At 39.6% G+C, this 22,628-nt stretch overlaps 1 protein-coding gene across 4 annotated transcripts in view; it reads left to right on the top strand.

The window, feature by feature from the left end:
* METTL9 (methyltransferase 9, His-X-His N1(pi)-histidine) overlaps positions 1-22,628 on the top strand; it is a 48,751-nt gene that overhangs the window by 10,643 nt on the left and 15,480 nt on the right. For all 4 annotated transcript variants that reach the window (XM_086375350.1, XM_086375349.1, XM_086375348.1 and 1 more), the window contains exons 2-4: positions 4,281-4,471; positions 8,475-8,684; positions 16,299-16,483. In XM_086375350.1, coding sequence (XP_086231476.1) covers positions 4,281-4,471; positions 8,475-8,684; positions 16,299-16,483 — 586 coding nt within the window. The remainder of the gene's footprint in view (positions 1-4,280; positions 4,472-8,474; positions 8,685-16,298; positions 16,484-22,628) is intronic.

Here is a 22,628-nt window from a genome sequence, read left to right as displayed (position 1 = left end):
CTTTTGAGAAATCTGTGTGCAGTTCAGGAAGCAACAGTTAGAACTGGACATGGAACAACAGACTGGTTCCAAATCGGGAAAGGAGTACGCCAAGGCTATATATTGTCACCCTGCTTATTTAACTTATATGCAGAGTGCATCCTGAGAAATGCTGGGCTGGATGAAGCACAATCTGGAATCAAGATTGCTGGAAGAAATATCAATAACCTCAGATACGCAGATGACACCACCCTTATGGCAGAAAGCAAAGAGGAACTAAAGAGCCTCTTGATGAAAGTGAAAGAGGACAGGGAAAAAGTTGGCTTAAAACTCAACATTCAGAAAACTAAGATAGCATCTGGTGGCATCACTTCATAACAAATAGATGGGGAAACAGTGGAAACAATGACAGACTGTATTTTTCTGGGCTCCAAAATCACTGCAGATGGTGACTGCAGCCATGAAATTAAAAGATGCTTACTCCTTGTAAGAAAGTTATGACCAACTTAGACAACATATTAAAAAGCAGAGACATTACTTTGCCAACAAACGTCCATCTAGTCAAGGCTATGGTTTTTCCAGTAGTCATGTATGGATGTGAGAGTTGGACTGTGAAGAAAGCTGAGCACCAAAGAATTGATGCTTTTGAACTGTGGTGTTGGAGAAGACTCTTGAGAGTCCCTTGGACTGCAGGGAGATCCAACCAGTCCATCCTAAAGGAGATCAGCCCTGAATATTCATTGGAAGGGCTGATGCTGAAGCTGAAACTCCAATACTTTGGCCACCTGATGCAAAGAACTGACTCATTTGAAAAGACCCTGATGCTGGGAAAGATTGAAGGCGGGAGGAGAAGGGGACAACAGAGGATGAGATGGTTGGATGGCATCACCGACTCAATGAACATGAGTGTGAGTAAACTGAAAGTTGGTGATGGACAGGGAGTTCTGGTGTGCTTCAGTCCATGGGGTTGCAAAGAGTCAGACACGACTGAGTGACTGAACTGAACTGAACTGATTCAGGTCAGTGGTTATAAATGTTACTGAGGAGACATGAGACGTGAGAGAGTATTAGAACAGGGGATCCATCTTAGTCTGGAAGTTCAAGGAACGTATTTAGGCTTAGGTCACTTGGGGTAGTGGGAAATGTAGGAGACAGCAAATACCAGGTGAAACAGCTTTGGGAAATGAGCCTTCCAGAAAACGAAAGAAGGGTGCAGTGTTGTGACACAGTGAGTGGCTGGGTGTTATGAGCTGATAGGGAGTGTCATGAGGTGAGGCTGTGGATACAGAATGGACAAATCTTGTAGGGCCTTGTAAGCCATATTAAGTATTTTGAATATTATTTTAACATAACTTCTGTGAAGCAGGGTTGTGACATGATAAGATTTGCATTTAAAAATTTGCAGTTTCAGAGAAATGCTTAGTTCCTTAAATTTTCAAACCGTTTTTAATTTCTGGAAGCCACCTACACTTTAATGTTTGTGTATTTTTTTTAAAGTTTTATCAAGATATAATTCATGACTGTAAAATTCATCTTTTGAAGTATACAGTAGTTATAGTAGACTTCACAAAGTTGTACAGCCATCACCACTCTCTTAATTTTAGAACATTTTCATCACTTGATAAAGAAATCCCATATACATTAGCATGAAGACACTCCCCATTATCTCCTCTCCCCAAACCCTTGGCAACCACGATCTACTTTCTGTCTCTGAATCTGCCCATTCTGGACAATTTGTGTAAATGAAATCATGTAATCTGTGGCCTTTTGTGACTGGCTTATTTCACTTAGCATAATATTCATAGTTCACATCTCAGGAATCAGTGCCTCATTGCTTCCTATGTTTGATTGATATTCTTTTGTATGGATCAATTACATCTTGCTTATCCATTCATCAGCTGATGGACATTGGGATTGTTCCACTTTTTGGTAATTATGAATAATGCTGCCGTGGAACTGACATTTGTTCCATACAAATTGTCAGGAGGAACATGTGTTTCAGCCTTCATCTTTAAAGAGAAGGGCATTACTCCTTTTTATTCTGTAGCATATTCTGATCAGGAAGCATTTTCTTTTCTGAAAGATTTGTCTGGCAGTAAAGGTTCAACCACATGTGTTAATATTGATGAGAGAAATGCTGTTAAAAACTTGAGGCTTTTTTGGGGGGGTCGGCATTTGTAAGCATTATTTGCAGTTAATGGTGCCCGTTCTTGCTTCGTTCTGGAAGTCAGAGTCCGTTATTGTTCTGGTTGTCCATTTACAAGTGGGTGCCAAGGAATTCTTAGCTACTCTGTTCCACGTGAATGACTTCTTGTCCACAGTAATAGAATGTACCTGATTGCCTATTACCCAGGTGATGGCTTTCATCTTGATTAGTCATTTCAGAGAATTAAGAGAAAATAAAAGTTAGAATGGCTTCAGTATTACAGAGTTTAGAATGTGAACCAGGAGGTCAGGAGTATAATAAAAAATGGTTTATGACCTGCACTGGGGCATAACTTCAGGCACAATGAGTATTAAGAATTAGTTAATGGTTAAGCAGGAACATTTTCAGACCAAGATAAAAAGTGTAGGCAGTGAATGTAAGAAGCTTCATAGCTTGTCATATAGTGGGAAACATAAAGAGTATCAAGTTCAAGCAGTTTTGGTAAAAGTGTTTAATGGTGAATTAACACAAAACCATTAGCTGTTTGAAAGATTTGGTTTATCAAGTCAGGGCACAGAGTTTGTAAAAAATATTAGTTAATCTCTGAAACTTTAATGTGCTTGTTTGGTTATATCAGCGTTAGTGTTGGCAGTGTTACCCAAGATTTCTTTAAATATTTAGCAAGCTTAGGATGACTGTTAAATTGGTCGATCGGTTATGTAAGCAGTTACGGGACACCTACTGCTGATGAGTGGTCATACTTGTTAGGGTAAGCAGGTTACTTTTGTCTCTTCATTGGGGGAAATTGTTTCTTAGTTGATAAGAGATTAATAGTAACTGATCTACTCAGCAGTTTCATCATATACTTAATGGACTGACTTTTATTTATCAGGCCATGTTAGAGGACCCTTATCTCATTGCTATTATTATAGGAGTCTCATGTGTCTGGCCCTGTATTGAGGATAAGCCTGCATTAACTTGTTTAATCCTCAGAGTAACCTACCAGGATAGACAGAAACCAGTGATGAATTTACAGAGTCTCAGAAATTTAAGTGATTGTGTGAGCTCGCACACAGGAATGGCTGAGCCGGGACTTGATGGTGGGCTCACTCTGAAGCTGCGTCCCACAGGCTGCTTCCCCTCTTGGTGTACTAACTCTTAAGTGAAGATGGGAAACCTTTATTACACAAGATCACACTTCAGCCACAACTGAGGTCCTTGAATTTTGTTCTAAAATGTATGTTCTGGGTAGAGCCTGTTCCCGGTAATCTGCTTCTTAGCGTGTTATTACTTTGTCTTCTTATTGTTTGCATGTGACCTTAAGATCTTAATCTTTCTCAAGCACATTTGGCTCCTGTCTGTTAAACAGTGTTAAATGATTTGGTAAAGCACACCAGTATTTCTACAGGTCTCTTTATAGCCCACAACGAAAAGGGTAGCTAAATCAGGTCACTGGATTTTTTTTTTTTAATTATTTTATTTATTTGGCTGCACCAGGTCATAGTTGCAGCACTCGGCATCTTGAATCTTCATAGCATCACGGGAACTCTCAGATGCAGCATGTGGGATCTAGTTGCCTGACCAGGGATCGAACCAGGACCCCCTGCGTTGGGAACATGGAGTCTTAGCCACTGGACTACCGGGAAGTCCCTGGTCACTGGAATATTAAATCCTACTACTTATTGATTTGTTTGGTGGCTTCGAGTTAAATCACTGCATTGAGTGTTTTTAGATAGAAAACAAGGTTAATGTTGGTAGTTACTGCCTTCTTGCCTTGAATCTCCATGAAGGAGAGGCCAACAGAGCTTTCTTAATCTCGGGGTACAGTGGGCCATAGTGCTAGAAGTTTGGGGCCAGGAGTCAGTGTACTTGCCTGGCTCTGTCACCTCCCAAGCTGCATGACTCACAAGCCTCTTCACCCTTCCTCCACTCTCTTACCTGCCCCTGAAAGTAATGAGTTAAACCAGAAGCTAGGTAGGAGGAAGTATTTTATACCTTATAGGTCGTATAAGAGATGATTATTCTTAAAGTGCCATGAGATTTATGGTATTTGGAAATCTTAGATTCAATTTAGTCTTCTGTTTTTCGTTTTCGGATTTTTTAGATGATGCTTCAGTTCTGTGTTTTCATTTTTCTCATTCTTCTTTCTTTTTAGTGGTATGTGTGCAACAGAGAGAAATTATGCGAGTCACTCCAGGCTGTCTTTGTTCAGAGTTACCTTGATCAAGGAACACAGATCTTCTTAAACAACAGCATTGAGAAATCGGGCTGGCTATTTATCCAATTATATCACTCTTTCGTGTCATCTGTTTTTAGCCTGTTTATGTCTAGAACATCTATCAATGGGTAAGTGAATCTTGGATAATTTTTTCTTTATCCTTAGGTCTAGGAGAAAGAAAAGTTACCTCGTTGAGGTGTTGACCGTCTCCACAGCTACAACACTTGTAGTCAAAATCCTTGGCCCAGCCTTGGCAGGTTGCTTTTAAAATTCCGTATAACTTGATAAACAGCCTCATTGTTCTGTATTTCTGTGGTGGGAGTTACAGTGCTTCCTAATTTTGATGTTCACAGAAATCATCTGGGCATCTGGTTAAAGTACAGAGTCTGAGTCAGTAGGTCTGTAGTGTGGTCCCAATTTTTAACCCATTCCCAGGTAATGCCTATCCTGCTGCTGATCTAGTAGAGAGGAACAGGATACTTGGAACCAAGCTATAGGCAAAGTGTGCTTTGCCATAAGCACACTTCCCAGAAGCAGGTGTTCTGGGGAAGGATCTAATCTACTTCAGCCCAGCAGTAAATGGTGGCTTGCTCGAGTGATGGATTCTCCCTCTGTTCTTATGTAATGTCTAGACTCACCAGGATTTTGTAAACTTACAAAATTCTCTGTCCCTCGAGTGGTTTTCTCAACTAAATCTGTGGACAACACTGTAGGAGTATTTTTATCCTTTGTCAGCCAACTTTTCAAACCCCAAAGCCTAAGAATCCAGAGCTCTAAAGAGAGAAGTGGCAGGGCTCAGTGCTTGAAAAGCCTGTGGGACCACTTATAGCCGCTGGCTGGGCCCACTTTTTCTTCTCTTCAGGTTTGGAGCCAGCTCCTACTGAATGTCTTGTCTGGATCCCAGTCTGTCATCTGGTCCTTAAATATGTTTTCAGGCACCACGAGCCATTTCTCAAGATTTCTTCCTTGACTTTCTTCATTGTTTATATGAAGTTGCCTTAAATTGGCTTCAGCAAACAATTGTTATTTTTGTGTTGGTGGTTGAGTTTATACAACTTGGTCTGCCATTTTGTTTCTAAAATTCACTGCATTGAATTTCTGTTCTGTGCCTTTTTTGTTGGGGGAGAGGACCAGGCTTGTCACCACAGCAGTGATTTTTAGCCTTTTTGGGATTCTGTACCTCTTTGAAAGTAATGTGAGGTAGAAATTCTCTGTTCAAATAGTCCTTACATTCAACACTTTGCTTATAATTTGGGGAGATTTCAAGCTCTAACCCTTCCTCCTGCCTCTACCCTATTGGCCCTGGTTAAGATTCTGTGCTCAGGGATTTCACATTTTGGTCAGAGGGCCAATACTAAGTCCCCTTTGGCTTCCCTTATCTATAGCGCTTCTGCTTTTTTTTTTTTTAATAACCCCCATCCTCACCCCTTCCATCCACCCTCAGTGCCCCCTCCTGCAATAAAACAAAAACATCTCCTGCCCTGCACCCTGTTCTCAGCTGAAAGCTTAATTTTGAGCCCATTGGTACTTTCTCTCCATGGCGGTGGTAGCTTATTACCATGAGTGGCTATCTCTTACAGAAATAATTGGTATGGTAACCTTCTTGAATTAAAAAGTAAGATACATATTGGACTTCCTTTATGTGGGAAAGGGGAAAACCAAGAAAGGAGAGACTTGATAGCTGTGTTCTTTTATAAAGATATTTGTAAGGAGGTGTACCTCCTCTGTGGGCTTCCTTGAGGGCTCAGTGGTGAAGAATCCACCTGCAATACAGGAGACACAGGAGACATGGTATTTGATAGCTGGGTCAGGAAGATCCCCTGAGGTAGGAGATGGCAACCCACTCCAGTATTCCTACCTGGGAAATCCATGGACAAAGGAGCCTGGTTGGCTACAATCCATGGGATCACAAGAGTCAGACATAACTGAGCATGTGGACTGGGATGGGGTGGGGGTATGAGTTGGGAGAGAGGCATACTTCCTCTGTAGATTCCAAATCTAGAGAGAGCTTAGGCCAGAGGATGTAGAATGGTTATCACACACACACACACACACACACACACACGCATATGTGGACATCACTAACTTTGGGACTTAAGGACAAATTAGAGAGCCATACCTTTCCATGGTATGTGTTTGCCGGACACCTTGTATTGAGCAAAGTCATTGTCTTGGTATTTTAAGTGGGATAATTCTTCAGTGTCTGGAACTGCCCCGCACATTTCAGGAAGTCTGACTTTTCTGACCTTGCCCACTAAATCACAGCGGCACCCTCAAGTCACTGTGACCACCCAAAACTCTTCCCACCTAGTGCTCCCTAGAGGGCAAAGGTCATTTGGGCTCAATGAATTTAGAATTTTTTGTTGTGAGATTTTATTTAAATCTTTTGATGTAGCCTCTGTTGCTCATGATCTTTGGATATAGCACAATGCTTCTTTCTCTGGTGCCCTTTTGACATGAACTTTGACCTCAGGTGACCTCTAGCTCTAGAATTTTATGATTATCATATCATGGGTCCTTAGATTCCAAAAGATATGGCTAGGGAAGTGTGTTATTTTATAATTGGGAAAGCTTAAGCCATGTAACTATTTTGCAATTTACTTTTGGTGCTATGGCAGGTGGGCACCAACATTTGAAACATGCATCCCCCAAGCTCCCCCAAGCTTGTAACCTCTCTTACCTCTTCTTGTTCTGATTGTGGTTCCTCCGTGAAGTTTTATGTAGCTATTTCAGAAAGTTCAGTTCCGTTTTCATCCTGTTTTCCCATTAGAAGATAGGAGCAATTGAGAGTTGAAGACAAAGTTTAGGGGATGAAGTTTTCTCTGGGAGGTGGTTGTATTGGTGAATATCTCTGAGGGTTTCCCTCTCCCCTTTTTTTAACATTTCTGTGGGACAGAAGATTTACTGCAAACACATTGTTAGGTTTGGTTGACCTTTCCTAAGGGAAAGGAGAGGAGGAACTCGCTCCATAATTTTAATTTTTTTCTGAAACCAGTCTTACCAGGAACACCCAGTTGCACACATCCTTCCAGTCACTGCATAACAAGCTTATTGTGCTTTATGATTGTTTCCACAAAGCAGCAGAACAGTACAGATTTCCCTGCCACCTCCTAGACCAGTGGTTTTCAGACTTGTCCTGGGCCTGAAGAGGAGGCGCCTTAGGAGCTTCTTCAGGCTGCAGAGGAAGGGTAGAAGTGCTGGCAGCAGCGCCGGTGCCCTCCACTCTCCTGTTACAGTTTACCTTGTCTGAGTAACATCTGCTTCGTTTAAAGAAATGCTCCTGCTGTTTACGGGAAGTTTGGATCCCTGCCCTAGACAGACTGGGATTGCAGAGCTAGAAAACAAGTTCTGAGTAGGGACACATTTTATTTCCCGAGACGATGCTTCCTTGAGACTTGGTGTGATCTGTAGCTGCTTTTCTTAGAGCACTCTTTGATTTCTATTTTAACTCCTCTATTTTCAAAGACATTACAAAGTTTTAGAGGTTTTTTAGGATTTTTAGAATTAACAGGACCTAGCCAATTGTATAACATACAAACTGACCCCCAAGTATGAATCTACTTTTAAATGCAAATTAACTGATATCACAAGGACCACTCTTCCTCTTTTCTCCAGTGTCTCTTAAAAATCTATTATCTAGACCTATTTTTGCTACTCATTGTTCAGTTTCATATTGTAAATGGCTCCCCCCTCACCATTTGCTTTTTCTGCTCAGTGTTATTGGCTAGTGTTGTAGGCTGATTCTGTTGGCCTGACATTTTTTTAAACTGATATACATGTTTTCTATTACTCCTTCCTATTTTGACTTTAATTTTTCACAGTCATCTTTTATTTTCTTATATTTTTCTTCCTGCCTTCGCACCTTTTATTCCTCTCCCTGTCCCCACTCTTTTGGGTGTACTGTTTGCAGCCTCAGAGACAGATGATGATATTTGGAGGTGTTTTCTTATTTTGTTACCTTTGCTTTTTAACCATGAATCATAGACGATGTCTATTTTAATCATATACTCTTATAAGCATTTTGTAAATTCAGAAGGCTCTTGGTGCCATGTCACTGTTCTGTGTGGATGTTGGGTGGGAGGGCTTGTTTCATACACAGTCATCCATTTTTGTCCTTTTTCTCTTTTCCAGGTTGCTAGGAAGAGGCTCAATGTTTGTGTTTTCACCAGATCAGTTTCAGAGACTGCTTAAAATTAATCCAGACTGGAAAACCCATAGACTTCTTGATTTAGGTGCTGGCGATGGAGAAGTCACAAAAATCATGAGCCCTCATTTTGAAGAAATTTATGCCACTGAGCTGTCTGAAACTATGATATGGCAGCTGCAGAAGAAGAAATACAGGTATAGTTTTTAGACATGTTTTAGAGTATATTTCTTGGTTTTAGATGTGTTTCTTCTTAGTATTATTTTATTTAAATGATACAAATCAGAAACAATTTTCATGAGGAGGAATTTTAAAAAAATCTTTCCATGTTACAGCTGACCCTTAAACAGCGCAGGGGTTAATTCACGTATTATAGTCAGCCCTCTGTATCTGCAGTTCCTGCACGTCCGTGGATTCAGCCAGCACCAGACCATGTAGTATTGTAGTATTTACCTTTGAAAAATATGGGTCATGTGTAAGTGGATCCAAGCAGTTCAAAACCACATTGTTCAAGGGTCAACTTACAATTAAGTGGAAATTGAGAGAGAAATCATCTTTCCGTGGCAGTGTTTTTCTGAACTTGAGATTTTGGCACTGTAGGGAAGAAAAGGGCTTCCCTGGTGGCTCAGATGGTAAAGAATCTGCCTGCAATGCAGGAGACCCAGGTTCAGTGCCTGGGTGGGGAAGATCCCCTGGAGAAGGCAACAGCTACTCCCTCCAGTATCTTGCCTGGAGAATTCCGTGGACAGCAAGGCCTGGCGGGCTACAGTCCATGGGGTCGCCAAGAGCTGGACATGACTCAGTGACTAACACATAACACACAGGGAGGAAAAGGCAGGTGAGAGACAGTTTGGAAAAGAGAGATCAAATGTAGGGACTTGTTCCCTAATTTGAACCTGACATTCTCAAATCTTGTTTTTTGTTTATTTATTTTTTTAATTAAAAAAACTTCAAAAAATTTGTGGTAAAAATATGTAACAAAAAATTTACCACTTTAGCAATTTTCAAGTGTACAGTAGTATTAAGTATATTTGCATTGCAGTATAACCACTATCACCATTCATCTGTAGAGCCTTTTTATCTTTCCCAACTAAAACTTTATACTCATTAAACTGATTCCCCAGTCTTTTGTCCCCCTGGCCCCTAGAAGACACCATTGTACTTTCTGTCTCTATGAATTTGACTACTCTAGAAACCTTGAAGAATTGTACAATATTTGTCCTTTTGTGACTGGCTTAATTCAGTGAGCATAATGTCTTAAAGTTCATCCATGTGGTAGCATGTGTCAAAATCTCCTTTCTTTTTAAGCCCAAGTGATATTCCATTGTATGTATATACCAGATTTTGTTTATCCATTCATTTGTCAATAGACACTTGGGTTGCTTCTACCTTTAGCTATTGTGAATAATGCTGCTCTGAACATGGGTGTACAGACAGCTGTTAGAGTCACCGCTTTCCCTTCTTTGGGGTGCATACCCGGAAATGGAGTTGCTTGATCATATGGTAAGTTGGTGGTTAATTTTTTGATGACTTGCCATACCTTTCCACAGCAGCTGCACCATTTTACATCCCATTTGCAGTGTACAAGGGTTCTAGTTTCTCGACATCTTCGCCATACTTGTTGTTTTCTGATCTTTTTTTTTTTTATAATATTCTTCCAAATGGACATGAAGTGAGAAATCTTGGTTTTGAGACCATCCGCTGCTTGAGAGACTTAGGAAGAAAGTCATTCTTTATTCAGTATGGATTCTGTTGAGTGGAAGAAGAAGGTGCTGAGTATAGAATGTGAGAGGTAGAGGTATATAACCTGCCGCCTTTGATATTTTGGAAGCCGGCCTTAGACCTAGAAAGTTCAATTATACACTCCTCACTTTCCTACCATCTAAGTTTATAAGTAAGAGATTAATTTAGGAACAGACTAACCCTAGAGACAGAACATATTAGCGTAGCTCTTGGAGCAGGATTAGTTTTAAACTTTGGAAAAAACATAGATTTTTTTAGCCTGAGGAAGAGAATACCAATAGGAAGGAGGGGGAAGGGTTACTGTAAGTGGGGTTTTGCGTGCTAAGTTGCTTCAGTGGTGTCCAACTCTTTGCAATCGTATGAACGTCAGGCTCCTCTGTCCATGGGAATGCTCCTGGCAAGAATATTGGAGTCGTTTGCCATTTCCTCCTTCAGGGAATCTTCTTGGCCCAGGGATTATATCATGTCTCCTGCACTGGCAGGCAGGTTCCTTACCAAATGGAAGGAGGAAGAGGGTATAGTCTGTGGTGTAATCAAGCACAACAGAGCCTGAGAAGTTGAGTTAAAGTTAAGGGAGATTGACCTTCCTAAGAGCTTGAGCATTCAAGTCCTTGTCACTGTCAGTGTTTAAGTGGCTCTTAGGGACGTTATAGCAGACTTATCTGTGTGAGATTGATTTGTAAGATCCAGTAGTCTGCTCAGATTAGATCCTTGTGGGTCTGTGTGGTGGCACTTGAAATACATTCCTTCAATTAGAAATTAATTCACCATGTCAAGGCTTTGACCTTTGTTATAATGGTGACTTAAATCATGCTTAATTCCTAATTTGACTCTCTTCCATGTTTTGAAGTGAATATGGGGAGGAAGATATTTGAAATATGTCTTCAAGTGATTTTTCTCCCACCTACCCTGAGCCATGTCTTTGCTTGCTTGCCTGCCATTTAAACCCTTCTAGAGACTTAAGTGGCCAAATGGAATTTTAAGTGAGACTTCAGATGTTCACATTAAGTGATTCAGTACATGTAGAGTTTACATGTTATGTTACCTGATAAACTTGTACACCATGTAAAAAATACTTAATTTAGGAGAATTCCCTGGCAGTCCAGTGGTTAGGACTCAACATATTTTTTCACTGCTGTGATCCAGGTTCAACCCCTGATCAGGGATCTAAGATACCACAAGCTGCATGGAGCAGCCAAAAACAAAACGAAACAACAAAAGCTGACCTTGTTCCCCTAATACACATGCCAAAATCTTTTTGCAGTTTGACCTAGATAGGGAATTCATACTGGTTGACACTCCCTCCATGATGTTGTTACTATGAAATAAAAGCATATTCACAAAAGTGGCAACTTTTGGTGCAGTTTGAGGTTTATAAGACAAGTGGTAGGGTTCGCCTAATCCATGATGGCCGGGCAGACTTTTAGCTTACTTCCGTGGTTTCTTTCTTTCTTTCTTTTTTTGGAAGTAGCTATTTTTTGTTTCTCTTCAGTATATGGGCCCACAAAAACCTGGCTTTCTAATAAAGGTTCTGGATTTCATTTTTGAAATAAATCAATAAAACAGAAAATGGCCAGATTTCCCCTCTGCATTGACTATTTATGCCAGAAAGCCTGATCGTAAAATTTAAGGATGTGGTTTTGATTTTTAAAACAAAAATAAAGCTTTTCTTTACATTGTTGGTGTTTTGGTTTTTTATTTAGGATTTATCACAATACTGATTGCTTTGTTACTTCTCCAAGGAAGGTGTACTTTAAATCCTCCTGGAAGGCAAACTGTTACGTAACTCATTTTCTTGAAAATAATAACCCCGTGAACAGATACCTTGCTTCTTGGGTTAGAAATGCTGTTTTGTAAGAGCCATAGATATTTGTAAGAGCCATAAATATATATGGCTAAATACATAGATATTTAGCCATATATATTTAGTAATTGTATAATTACTTTTTTTAAGTTTAATTTTTTAAAAAAATTTATGTTTGCCTTCGCTGAGTCTTTATTGCTTTACGCAGACTTTCTCTGGTTGCAGCGAGCAGGGGCTCCTCTTCGTTGCGGTGTGTGGGCTTCTCATCGTGGTGGCTTCTTTTGTTGGGGAGCACAGGCTCTAGGTGAGCAGGCTTCAGTAGTTAGGGTACACAGACTCAGTAATGGCAGCTTGTGGGCTCTAGAGTGCACACCCCATGGGCTCCAGGAGTTGTGCACGGGCTTGGTTGCCCTACAGTATGTGGAATCTTCCAGGAGCAGGGATAGAACCTGTGTCCCTGCATTGACAGGCGGATTCTTATCCACGGCATCGCCAGGGAAGTCCTCTACAGTTATCAGGTTGGTGTAAAAGTAATTGCGGTTTTGGACTGTGGATTTTAAATCATTATAACTGAGCTTAAACACATCTTTATTAATCAAAAAGGAACCATTGCAATCAACACATTTTTGCCAATGAAAAAATAAGTTTATTCCTGTAGCATAAAATATCTGTGCTTCAGGATTTGATAAACTTTTGAAAAGCATTTTCTGCCTCCTGGTTGTGGAAGCCTTTTCCCTGCAAAAAGTTGTCGAGATGCTGAAAGGAGCGGTTGTTGGTTGGCAAGAGGTCAGGTGAATATGGCAGATGAGGCACAACTTTGTAGCCCAGTTCTTTCAACTTTCCACGTGTTGGTTGTGTGACACACAGGTGGGCGTTGGTGTGGAGAAGAGTTGGGCCCATTCTGTTGACCAGTGCCGGCTGCGGGGTTGCAGTTTTCAGTGCATCTCATTGATTTGCTGAGCATACTTCTCAGATGTAATGGTTTTGCTGGGATTCAGAAAACTATAGTGGATCAGACTGGCAGCAGACCACCAGTGACCATGACCTGTTTTTTGGTGCAAGTTTGGCTTTGGGAAGTGCTTTGGGGCTTCTTCTCAGTCCAGCCACTGATCTGGTCACAGCTGGTTGTCACTGTTGTAAAACAGTTACAGACAGTTTACAACTGTTGTAGAACAGTTGTAAAATCCACTGTTCTTCAAACATCACAGTCTGAGAAATGGTTCATTGTTCTTGCGTACAATAAGAGAAGACACTTCAAAAGGACGATTTTTTTAAATTTTCGGTCAGCTCATGAGGCATCCCCTTATCGAGCTTTTTCACCTTTCCAATTTGCTTCAAATGGTGAATGACTAGAATAGTCTGTGTCGAGTTCTTCGGCAACTTCTTGTGTAGTTGTAAGAGGATCAGCTTCAGTGATCCTCTCAGTTGGTCGTTGATCCTCACTGGCGGCCACTGCACTCCTCATCTTCAAGGCTCTCGTCTCCTTTGCAAAACTTCTTGAACCAGCACTGCGCTGTATGTTCATGAGCAGTTGCTGGGCCAAATGCGTTGTTGATGTTGCAGATTGTCTCTGCTGGTTTATGATGAATAAAAAAATCACTTGAATTTGCTTTCTAACACCATTTCTACAATCTAAAATAAATATAAACAGCAAGTAATAAGTCATTAGCAAAAAAAAACATAAAGTGAGAAGTGCACATTAAAATGATGTATAACATAACCACGTTTATTTAAGAATGTATTCCAATATCAAATGGCAGAGTTCAGCAGTGAAAACCTGCAATTACTTTTGAACCAACCTAATAACATTTTGATTATGTACACTAACAAAGAATTCCACAATTCAAATGACAGTAAATAAAAACTGTTCTTCGGCAGGAAAATAATTTTGGCAGCGTGGTTAGTTCCTCAGACTGCTTTTACCGAAAGTTAATGTGAATGTTAGTTTATGTGATCTGAATGGTGTTTCGTAGATGGTGGAGGATACCAGCGTATGGCAGGGTGAAGAGCGGTAGTGGGGATGGGCTTGGAATTGCATCTGCACGGGTAGGTCATACATGGGTAGTTCAAAAGGAGTTGTGTGTACATTTTTGACACCAGAGAACAAAGATCTTTAAAGATGCTTGCCTTTAATGCATTATCTATAGGTTAAGGATCTTTCTTAAAAAGGAAGGAAAATATTGTAATTAATTCTATTCCTTAAGTTCAGACTCTTCTTTTTTTAAACGGAAAGATACTGGAAACTGAATGGATAGCCATTCATTCTCAACCCACCACCGTGGAAGCACTTATACAAAGATTAATTGTTAGGTTCTTTCTCACCTATATGGAGAGAGCAGGTTTATTGTCTTGAATAACCTACTAGAAGAGTTTCCAAGCTGTAATATCTACTCTGCTTGTGCTTTACAAGAGCCTGGACAAGTCACTTCTTTCATTTTTCTTATAAGAGGAAATTTCGTCTTATAAGAGAGGAAAATTCAAACATCTTGTTAGGATTCCTGGGCTAGCATGCAATTTGAGTGGGGCTGGTAAATTTGTCTTTATCAGTGGAACTGAGTTTACAAGTAGAAATCACAAAACAGAAGTAAAGATGAAGTTGGACTTCTATAAATATAGTTTTAACTGTCCTGGTTTTAAGGCTATCAGGATTTTGATTTTCTGTTATAAACGTGTGTTTCTATCTTTCAAAATAACCAACATGGAAACTACCTATCTTCAAGTGATTCTGAGATGGATTTGGTGAGATTGTTCTAGATTAAAACATGCCAGTGATGTTTGGCTTCTGCTTTGTTGTAATCAGGTCTAAGTTTATTTGTTTGTTTTTTTGAATCAGATATGTAGTTTGTCTTCTGCAAATTTATGAATTTAAACTGGCTGTTTGGCTAAGGTATTGATATACAAATAGCCTTTAAAAGTGATTTTGGAGCTGTAATGCCCTGCTTATTTCAAGTGACAGAAATCTGACTAGCTCCTTGAAGTTCATCAGAGTGTTGTTTTGGAGGAGGCTTTAGTTTTTAAAAAAATATAGATTGAAAAGAAGATGCATCTGACTAGTTTGTATTTCTTTTTATTCTGCTATGCAAAAATGTTCTGAAATGTCATAAAATATCTGCTCAGTGTGATCAAAGACTTGTTTAAAAGGTCCTTTTTCTTGTTTCCTTTTGCTCCCTGTCTCTGTCATAACATGCCTCACCTACCACATTCTGATTAATATAACCAGGCAGGAGTGAGTAATTAATAGAATTGCCGTAACACTGTGACAAACAAAGACTCTTGATATAAGGACTCCTACCCTCTGTGAGTAAAACATTGTAAAGGACTAGAAAGTGTTCTTAGGGCGCAGGAGTCAGGGAGGGGAGAGAGTGAAGGAGCGGGAGAGAGAGTGACTATGTGTGCATGAGATACTGAGCGCTGAGAGAGGTGTGTTAACCATGGTCTTCACTTACTGTTTTAGCAGGATGTCCTGTGCTTTGTTTTTTCTACAGTTATTTAGATATGAAGATTCTAGAATATGAAATAGTATCTCTCTCCTAGAACATGCTATGCTATGCTATGCTAAGTCACTTCAGTCGTGTCCGACTCTGTGCGACCCCATAGACGGCAGCCCACCAGGCCCCCCGTCCCTGGGATTCTCCAGGCAAGAACACTGGAGTGGGTTGCCATTTCCTTCTCCAGTGCATGAAGGTGAAAAGTGAAAGTGAAGTCACTCAGTTGTGTCCGACTCTTAGCGACCCCATGGATTGCAGCCTAACAGGCTCCTCCGTCCATGGGATTTTCTAGGCAAGAGTACTGGAGTGGGGTGCCATTGCGATGTGCGCAAAAGATCATAGGTTGTAAATGGAAATTATCTTATATCACCCTAACCATTCTTAAAATAGGAGGCACCCTAGGAATAAAAAACATGATTATATGGTGTATATTACATCCCAGTGAATGTAAAAGTTGAATTCTTCATTCATTAATTGATGTTCAAGAATTTGATGCCCTAGTTTCATAACCATTTTTATCATCTATATCTTCGTACTTATTCAACATACTAATTCGTACAAAGGAAACTTTGTATGTTTTGGAAATAGATAAAATGCTAAATTTAAAGAAGTATGGTTGTCTACTTTTGCATGGCCATTTTATTACTGCAAATATATATTATAAATGAAAATTTTGAACTTACTTTGATTTGGAAGACAAAATTAAAGTCTTTTCTGGCATCTAAATATTTCTAAAGATGTCTTTAAGGGTTTTTATATCTTTCTGATTTTTCCAGAGTGCTTGGTATAAATGAATGGCAGAAGACAGGGTTCCAGTATGATGTCATCAGCTGCTTAAATTTGCTGGACCGCTGTGATCAGCCTCTGACTTTGTTAAAAGATATCAGAAGTGTCTTGGAGCCAACCAGAGGCAGGGTCATCCTTGCTCTGGTCTTGCCTTTTCATCCCTATGTGGAGAACGGTAAGTGTGGACACCCACTTAGTAGGCCTATTATCCAGCATTGGTGTTTGTGATTCTGTGCAATCACAATTAGACGTGATCTGGTATTTCTTAGAATACCCTGATATTTAACAAAGTACAGTTAACCCGTGTAACATATCGCCTCAGGTAATGTTTGTCTTCATGTGGATTTTATAGTGCTTTCTTTGTACTCTCTTTGCAGTGGTAATAATACTGAGCTGGATTTGCCTGCTCAAGATTAAAAGCCTAAAATGCTTTTAAATGGAGCCTTCACCACTAAGTTAATAGCCTTTTGAGCTGAGTCAAGCAGTAAATGATGCCTTTTAGTCTACCTGAATATACTTGTTGAATGTCATAGCTATCTTGTATTTTACATCTCTTGTTCCTAAAATGATAAATGCTATTGTTATCCATTTTCCCTTTTGAAGACCATTTGTGTCCCAATGCGTATCATTTCTTTGACGTTTGGTTTTTCAGTCGCATGGTCTTACTCTTTAACAATATTGAATGAAGAATATCTCAGAAGAAATGGTTAGATTTTATACTGCCTCATATTTACTATGACTTTTGGCCATAGTCACATTAATTCACACTTGGCTTTAGCTTATGTGATTTGCATTTTAGATCATGTTCAAAGTTTTGACTTTAAGCCTTGTTTGCATTTTTGTAAGTTATTGTACAATAATTAAAATTTATTTATTATGTAAGTAACACATGTTAATATTTGAAAATCTTTTCTTCTTTTACTACCTTGTTCAACTTTGGGTTCAAAAAACTCTTTAAGAACTTGTTGGCATTCTTGAGAAGTCCAGTAATATTTTGCTAGCATCATAGTTATCAAATACCTATAAAAATCTTCATCCTAAGGAATAATGCTCAAGTTTGCTTATAACCGTGGATTTGTGTTGCCACTCACTTGCTCCTTTGTTTCTTCTTGTTCTTATTTTTTTGCCCCATCAGGTCTTAGTCCCTTCTAATTCAGTGCTTGTCTTTAACATTTACCAAATGTTTGTGGATCTGTTGTTGATAGTGGGGAAAATGGAGAATTCTTTAGACATAGGAAGGTAGGAACAGAATAGATAGAATAGATGTGTTTCCTCCCGCCCCCGCCCCCATCTAGCATGTCCATTTTTACATTCCTTTGTTGAGCCATTTTGTCACGGCAAAGAAAAAACTGCTTGAACGTGTGAGTGCCACACCACGCCTATGTTTGTGGGGTAGGGAAAAGCCTGGTTAATGTCATCCTGATAGTTCAGTGGCCTGACCTGTTTCAGTGCTGTTCCCTCTGTGAGTATGCCACGGCTCCATCTCGCTGCATTGCCGTCACTAGTCATCAGCTGGCAGGTCTGGGCTTCCTATGTCCTGTTGGGCAACCACACGATGGAACTTTAATGCTATTTCCTGGCATAGCAGGAGGTGGACTCAAGCAGGGGAAGAAACGTCAGTCTAAACATGAAATCTATTTCCTTGTGTTTCTGACACTAAAAATTGAGAGGAAGTTAAACTGGACAAGAGGGCAGACTCTAGTAAAGGACTGAAAACAGACTCTTTGCTTGTGGATGCGCCGAATTGCCTGTTGAATTCAAGGGTTCTGGTGTGTGACATAGAGCAAACCTGAGATGCAGAGCCTTGTTGCTGTGGGTGACCTTTAGTGACCTATAAGTTTTGTAGACTGCTTGTGGTACTCTGTTATTGCTTCCTTTTCTCTGAGTTAGATCCTAATGATTTCCGTGTGACCCCATGTGAAGACTCATGAGGTACAAAGTGATCTTGCTGTGTGAGTTCATGAATACAGGACTGGTTTAAGGATATCTGAGTGTATTTTGCATTCTTGACTCAGTTTATTTTAACAAAAGCAATTGTAGATGAAGTAATTACTGGTGTAGTTTTTTTGATTGGTCTTAAAGTTGAACAACAGCAATTTTATTGCTTAGATTAATTTAGGGGAAAAATGCAAGATACATCTTTCTAATTTCGGTTTGTTTGGTGTACTGACCCAGTTCTGGTTAGGGGTTACTTCTCAATAGAATTGTTTCAAACATCAGAAAGGGGGAAAGTATGTAATCAAGAAAAGGAAACTTATATTGCAAAACTGAAAATTTAGTAATGTTTAATTTTTTAAAATTGTGATTTTTATGAAAAGGTAATTCATGGTAAAAAAAAAAAAAAGTGTTAAGCAGCTTCCTAGAGAGTATATAATGAATTTTCTCATCCACTCCAGTTTCACAATCTTGTTCAGGTTTCTTGACTATTTTTCTAAAGATAGTCTATGCAACTATGCTTGGACATGAAAAAAATTGATTCTATAATCCAAGCCCATGATAAATAGTTTTGTTGCCCTTTTTCACATAAGTATATATCTAGGAAATTACGTGTAAGTGTCTGTGTCCTTGTCTGCGTGTAAGCGTTGGTGTGCTGGAGCTGGTTTTACGGGCTCAGGAGAGCTGATTGTTGCATTGGCAGGAATTTAGTGAGCTGGTTGTTAAACTTGGCCATTATTGAAGTTGACTTCTATGCAAGTACTTACACCATGGAAACGGGCAAACTCTACAAATAGACTCTCCCTTCTAGCTCATTGGTAAACATTTACCAGTACACCGCTGGGCATTGGTAACTTTGCTTGATGAGGCCTCTGTTGATGTACTTACAGATACTGGCAGTTTGCTTTGTAAAGACAAGTGAAATGAATGTTCTTAGGGAGGTCTTGCGCACATGTGTAAGTAGGTATAGGGATGTTATCTAAGAAACAGAAGGAGCAACTGAAAAATAAGAGTTTATTTTAGAAGAGTGATTCCAAGGTTGGTTAATTCAGTGATGAAAGCACCCATCGAAGTTCAGAACTTGCTTTCATTTCTTCATCTTCGTGTGTTGACATCCCCCGCAGTTACAAAATGGCTGAAGCAGCGCCAAGCATCGTGTGTAGGCATGACCGAGCCTTGGAAAGAAAGAAGCATTTTCTCCCAAAGGTTTTTTTTTTTTTAAGTGAGGGAAACCTTTTCCAGAAATCTCTCTGGTACATCACACTTTAGGTCCCATTAGTCCCTGGGCCAGGAAGAACCCTTGGAGTAGGAAATGGCAACCCACTCCAGTATTCTTTCTTGGAAAATTCCACGGACAGAGGAGCCCGGCAGACTATATAGTCCACGGGGTCTCAAAGAATTGGACAAGACTGTGTGATTGAGCATGCTCTTGGGCACTGAACTTGCAGTGAAGGTGGAAGGGATACTTCTGTTCCACAGAATATCATTTAAAAAGCATTTACTGAGTGATGCTGGAGATAAGTGAGCGAAAAACATGCAAGTATTTTTGTCTTCATGGAGCTTAGTTCTAATGAGGAAGACAGATGGTAAACAAATAGCATGTTGTTGGTGATAAGTGTTACGAAGAAAAATAATAAATTTAAGAAAGGGGCTTCTTGGGATTGGGAGTTGGGTTTAGGTGCTGTAATTTTAAAGAGGATGCTCAGGGAAAGACTTCACTGAGAGGGTGATGTAGGGAAAAGGCTGAAGGACATAATGTTTAAGGTTGTCTGGATGATACATTTCTAGGAGTGGAACTCCTTGTTAAAGAGTTAGTTTTCCAAATAGCTACTCTGTGATCCTAATACCATTTATTGAATAATAATCTTTCCCTAATGCTTTGAAATGCCGCCTTTATCATGTATATTCTGTGTTAAGTCACTTCAGTTGTGTCCAACTCTTTGCGACCTATGGATGGTAGCCCACGATGCTCCTCTGTCCGTGGGATACTTCAGGCAGGAATACTGGCGTGGGTTGCTGTGCCCTCCTCCAGGGGATCTTCCTGACCCAGGGATCAAACCCACATCTCTCACATTTGCTGCATTGGCAGGCCTCTTATGTCTGCTCTATTGGCAGGTAGGTGCTTTACCTCAGTGCCACCTGGGAAGCCCTTTGATCATGAAGTCCTATGTTGGTCTCTATTCTCTTAAAATTTATACTTCTATATGTGTGCCAATATCAAACTATTTTAATTACTGTAACTGCATCATGCATGTTAATATCACAGTACTAGTCTTTCCTAATCAGTTCCTCTTAGATTTTTCTTGGCTTATTTATTTAGCAGATCAACTTTAGCACTAGCTTGCCTAGTTCCCCTATATTATATTTATAGGTTAATTTACGGAGTATCAGGTCTTCTAGCTGATAATAGTATATCTTTTAATTTGTTCAGTTATGTTCTTTCATAACAAAATTTTCTTCATAGAGATCCTACACAAGCTTTGTTAGATTTATTCTAATGGTGTGTGTGATGTTATAAATAGGATTTTTCTTCATTGTTTAAACTATAAAACCTCCTGGCTTTGTATAATTGACAAGTGTTTTGTCCTTAAGGTGTTCAGCATGATGATTTGGTATACACGTACATTGTGAAATGATGACTGCAGTCAGTTAGCACACTCATTACCTCACAGAGTTACCTTTGTGTGTGTGTCTGAAGAATGCTTAAGATGTATTCTTGTAGCAAATTTGAAGTGTACAGTTTAGCATTATTAACTCTAGCCACCAGGTTGTACACTAGGTCCTCTGAATTTGTTCCTCTTACACCTGAAAGCTTGTATCCTTTGACCAACATCTGAGTTCCCCCACCCACCAGCTCCTGACAGCCACCATTCTGTTCTCTGGTTCTACAAGTTTGACTTGTTTCAGTTCCAAGTATAAGTGAGATCCTGTAGTATTTCTTTTTCTGTACCTAGTTTATTTCACGTAGCATAATGTCCCTTGGTTTTATCCATGTTGTCTCAAATGGCCCTCCAGATATTCTGCGTAACACAAGAAAAGCAGCTTTTTGTGTGTGTTTGTGTTTGTACCAGTTTTGTAACTATTTACCTTATTGGATTATTTTAGTGTTTCCAGTAGTTTCCTCCATTGATTCTCTTGGGGTTTTTTAAAAAGACAGTTATAACATCTGCAAATGGTTTTGCTACTTCTTATTTTTAGCCTTTTTTTTTGGTCCGAGTGAATTTGTAGTTACTTCCAGAAAATGTTTTAAAAAATGGTGGAAACCTTTGGTTTTTACTTTAATGAAGAATATGATTCTGCCTTTGGGCCTGAGATGGATGTTTGGCTAGAGATAGAATATTTTTCAAAAATCCTGTTTTATTAAGAGCCTAAAAAAGTCAGGGGCCAGTGTTGAATTCTGTCACCTTTGTTTTCAGCCTCTGTGGTTTTTTCTCTGTTGTCTTATTAAATCAATGGTACTTTTCTAATACATATTCACTCACATATCTCTGTGCTTATGTAGGATAGTCTTCTTTGTATCACTAGATTGTATTTATAATAACTAACTAAAAATATTAACATTAATATTACTCATAAATGATGGTCTGATCTAATCTTTCATTTGGAAGATGTTATCTTTCTCATGTTCTGCTGATTTTGTAAAAAATAATTTCTGAATTCCTTCTAATGCTCTGGAACAGTTTAAATAGCATTGTGGTTACTGTTTTTGAAGATTTGGTAGAATTCTCTGAAACCAACTAAATAAACCTGTACATTCTGTAACCCTTGGCAACTTTCTCACTTTCTTCCAGGGTGATTGTTTGGGTTAAACTAGACATGTTCAGTCTTAAAGTTCCCCAGTCTTAATAGAAATAAGCAAGACTCTGGCAAGACTGCTTTGGGGAAAGAGTATGGGCTTTTGAGGGCTAACCTGTTTTGAAATATGCTGCTAAGTCACTTCAGTCGTGTCCGACTCTGTGTGACCCCATAGACGGCAGCCCACCAGGCTCCCTCGTCCCTGGGATTCTCCAGGCAAGAACACTGGAGTGGATTGCCATTTCCTTCAGTGATTGAAAGTGAAAAGTGAAAGTGAATTCGCTCAGTCGTGTCCTACTCTTAGCGACCCCATGGACTGCAGCCTTTGAGGCTCCTCCATCCATGGGATTTTCCAGGCAAGAGTACTGGAGTGGGGTGCCATTGCCTTCTCCGTTTGAAATATGGGTCAGCCCTTATTGCCTGAGCTTCTCATGAAGCTTAGTGTTTTATCTGTAAAAATGGGGCTGATTTTACCTTGAGGTTTGTTGTGAAGATGAAATAATATAGTGTATAGGATAGTGCCCAACCATGTCTGTCTCTATTGGTGTTTGATACATGTTAGATTTGTTTCATTCCGTCCTGTTCTGTTC

The sequence above is a fragment of the Bos grunniens genome, chromosome 25 (assembly GCF_055505025.1).
Source record: "Bos grunniens cultivar Pamir isolate PY7600 chromosome 25, Bosgru_T2T1.0, whole genome shotgun sequence".
In the NCBI taxonomy this organism is placed as follows: Eukaryota; Metazoa; Chordata; class Mammalia; order Artiodactyla; family Bovidae; genus Bos; species Bos grunniens.
The sequence above is the reverse complement of the archived record's forward strand: the minus strand, read 5'-3'. Positions and strand labels throughout refer to the sequence as shown.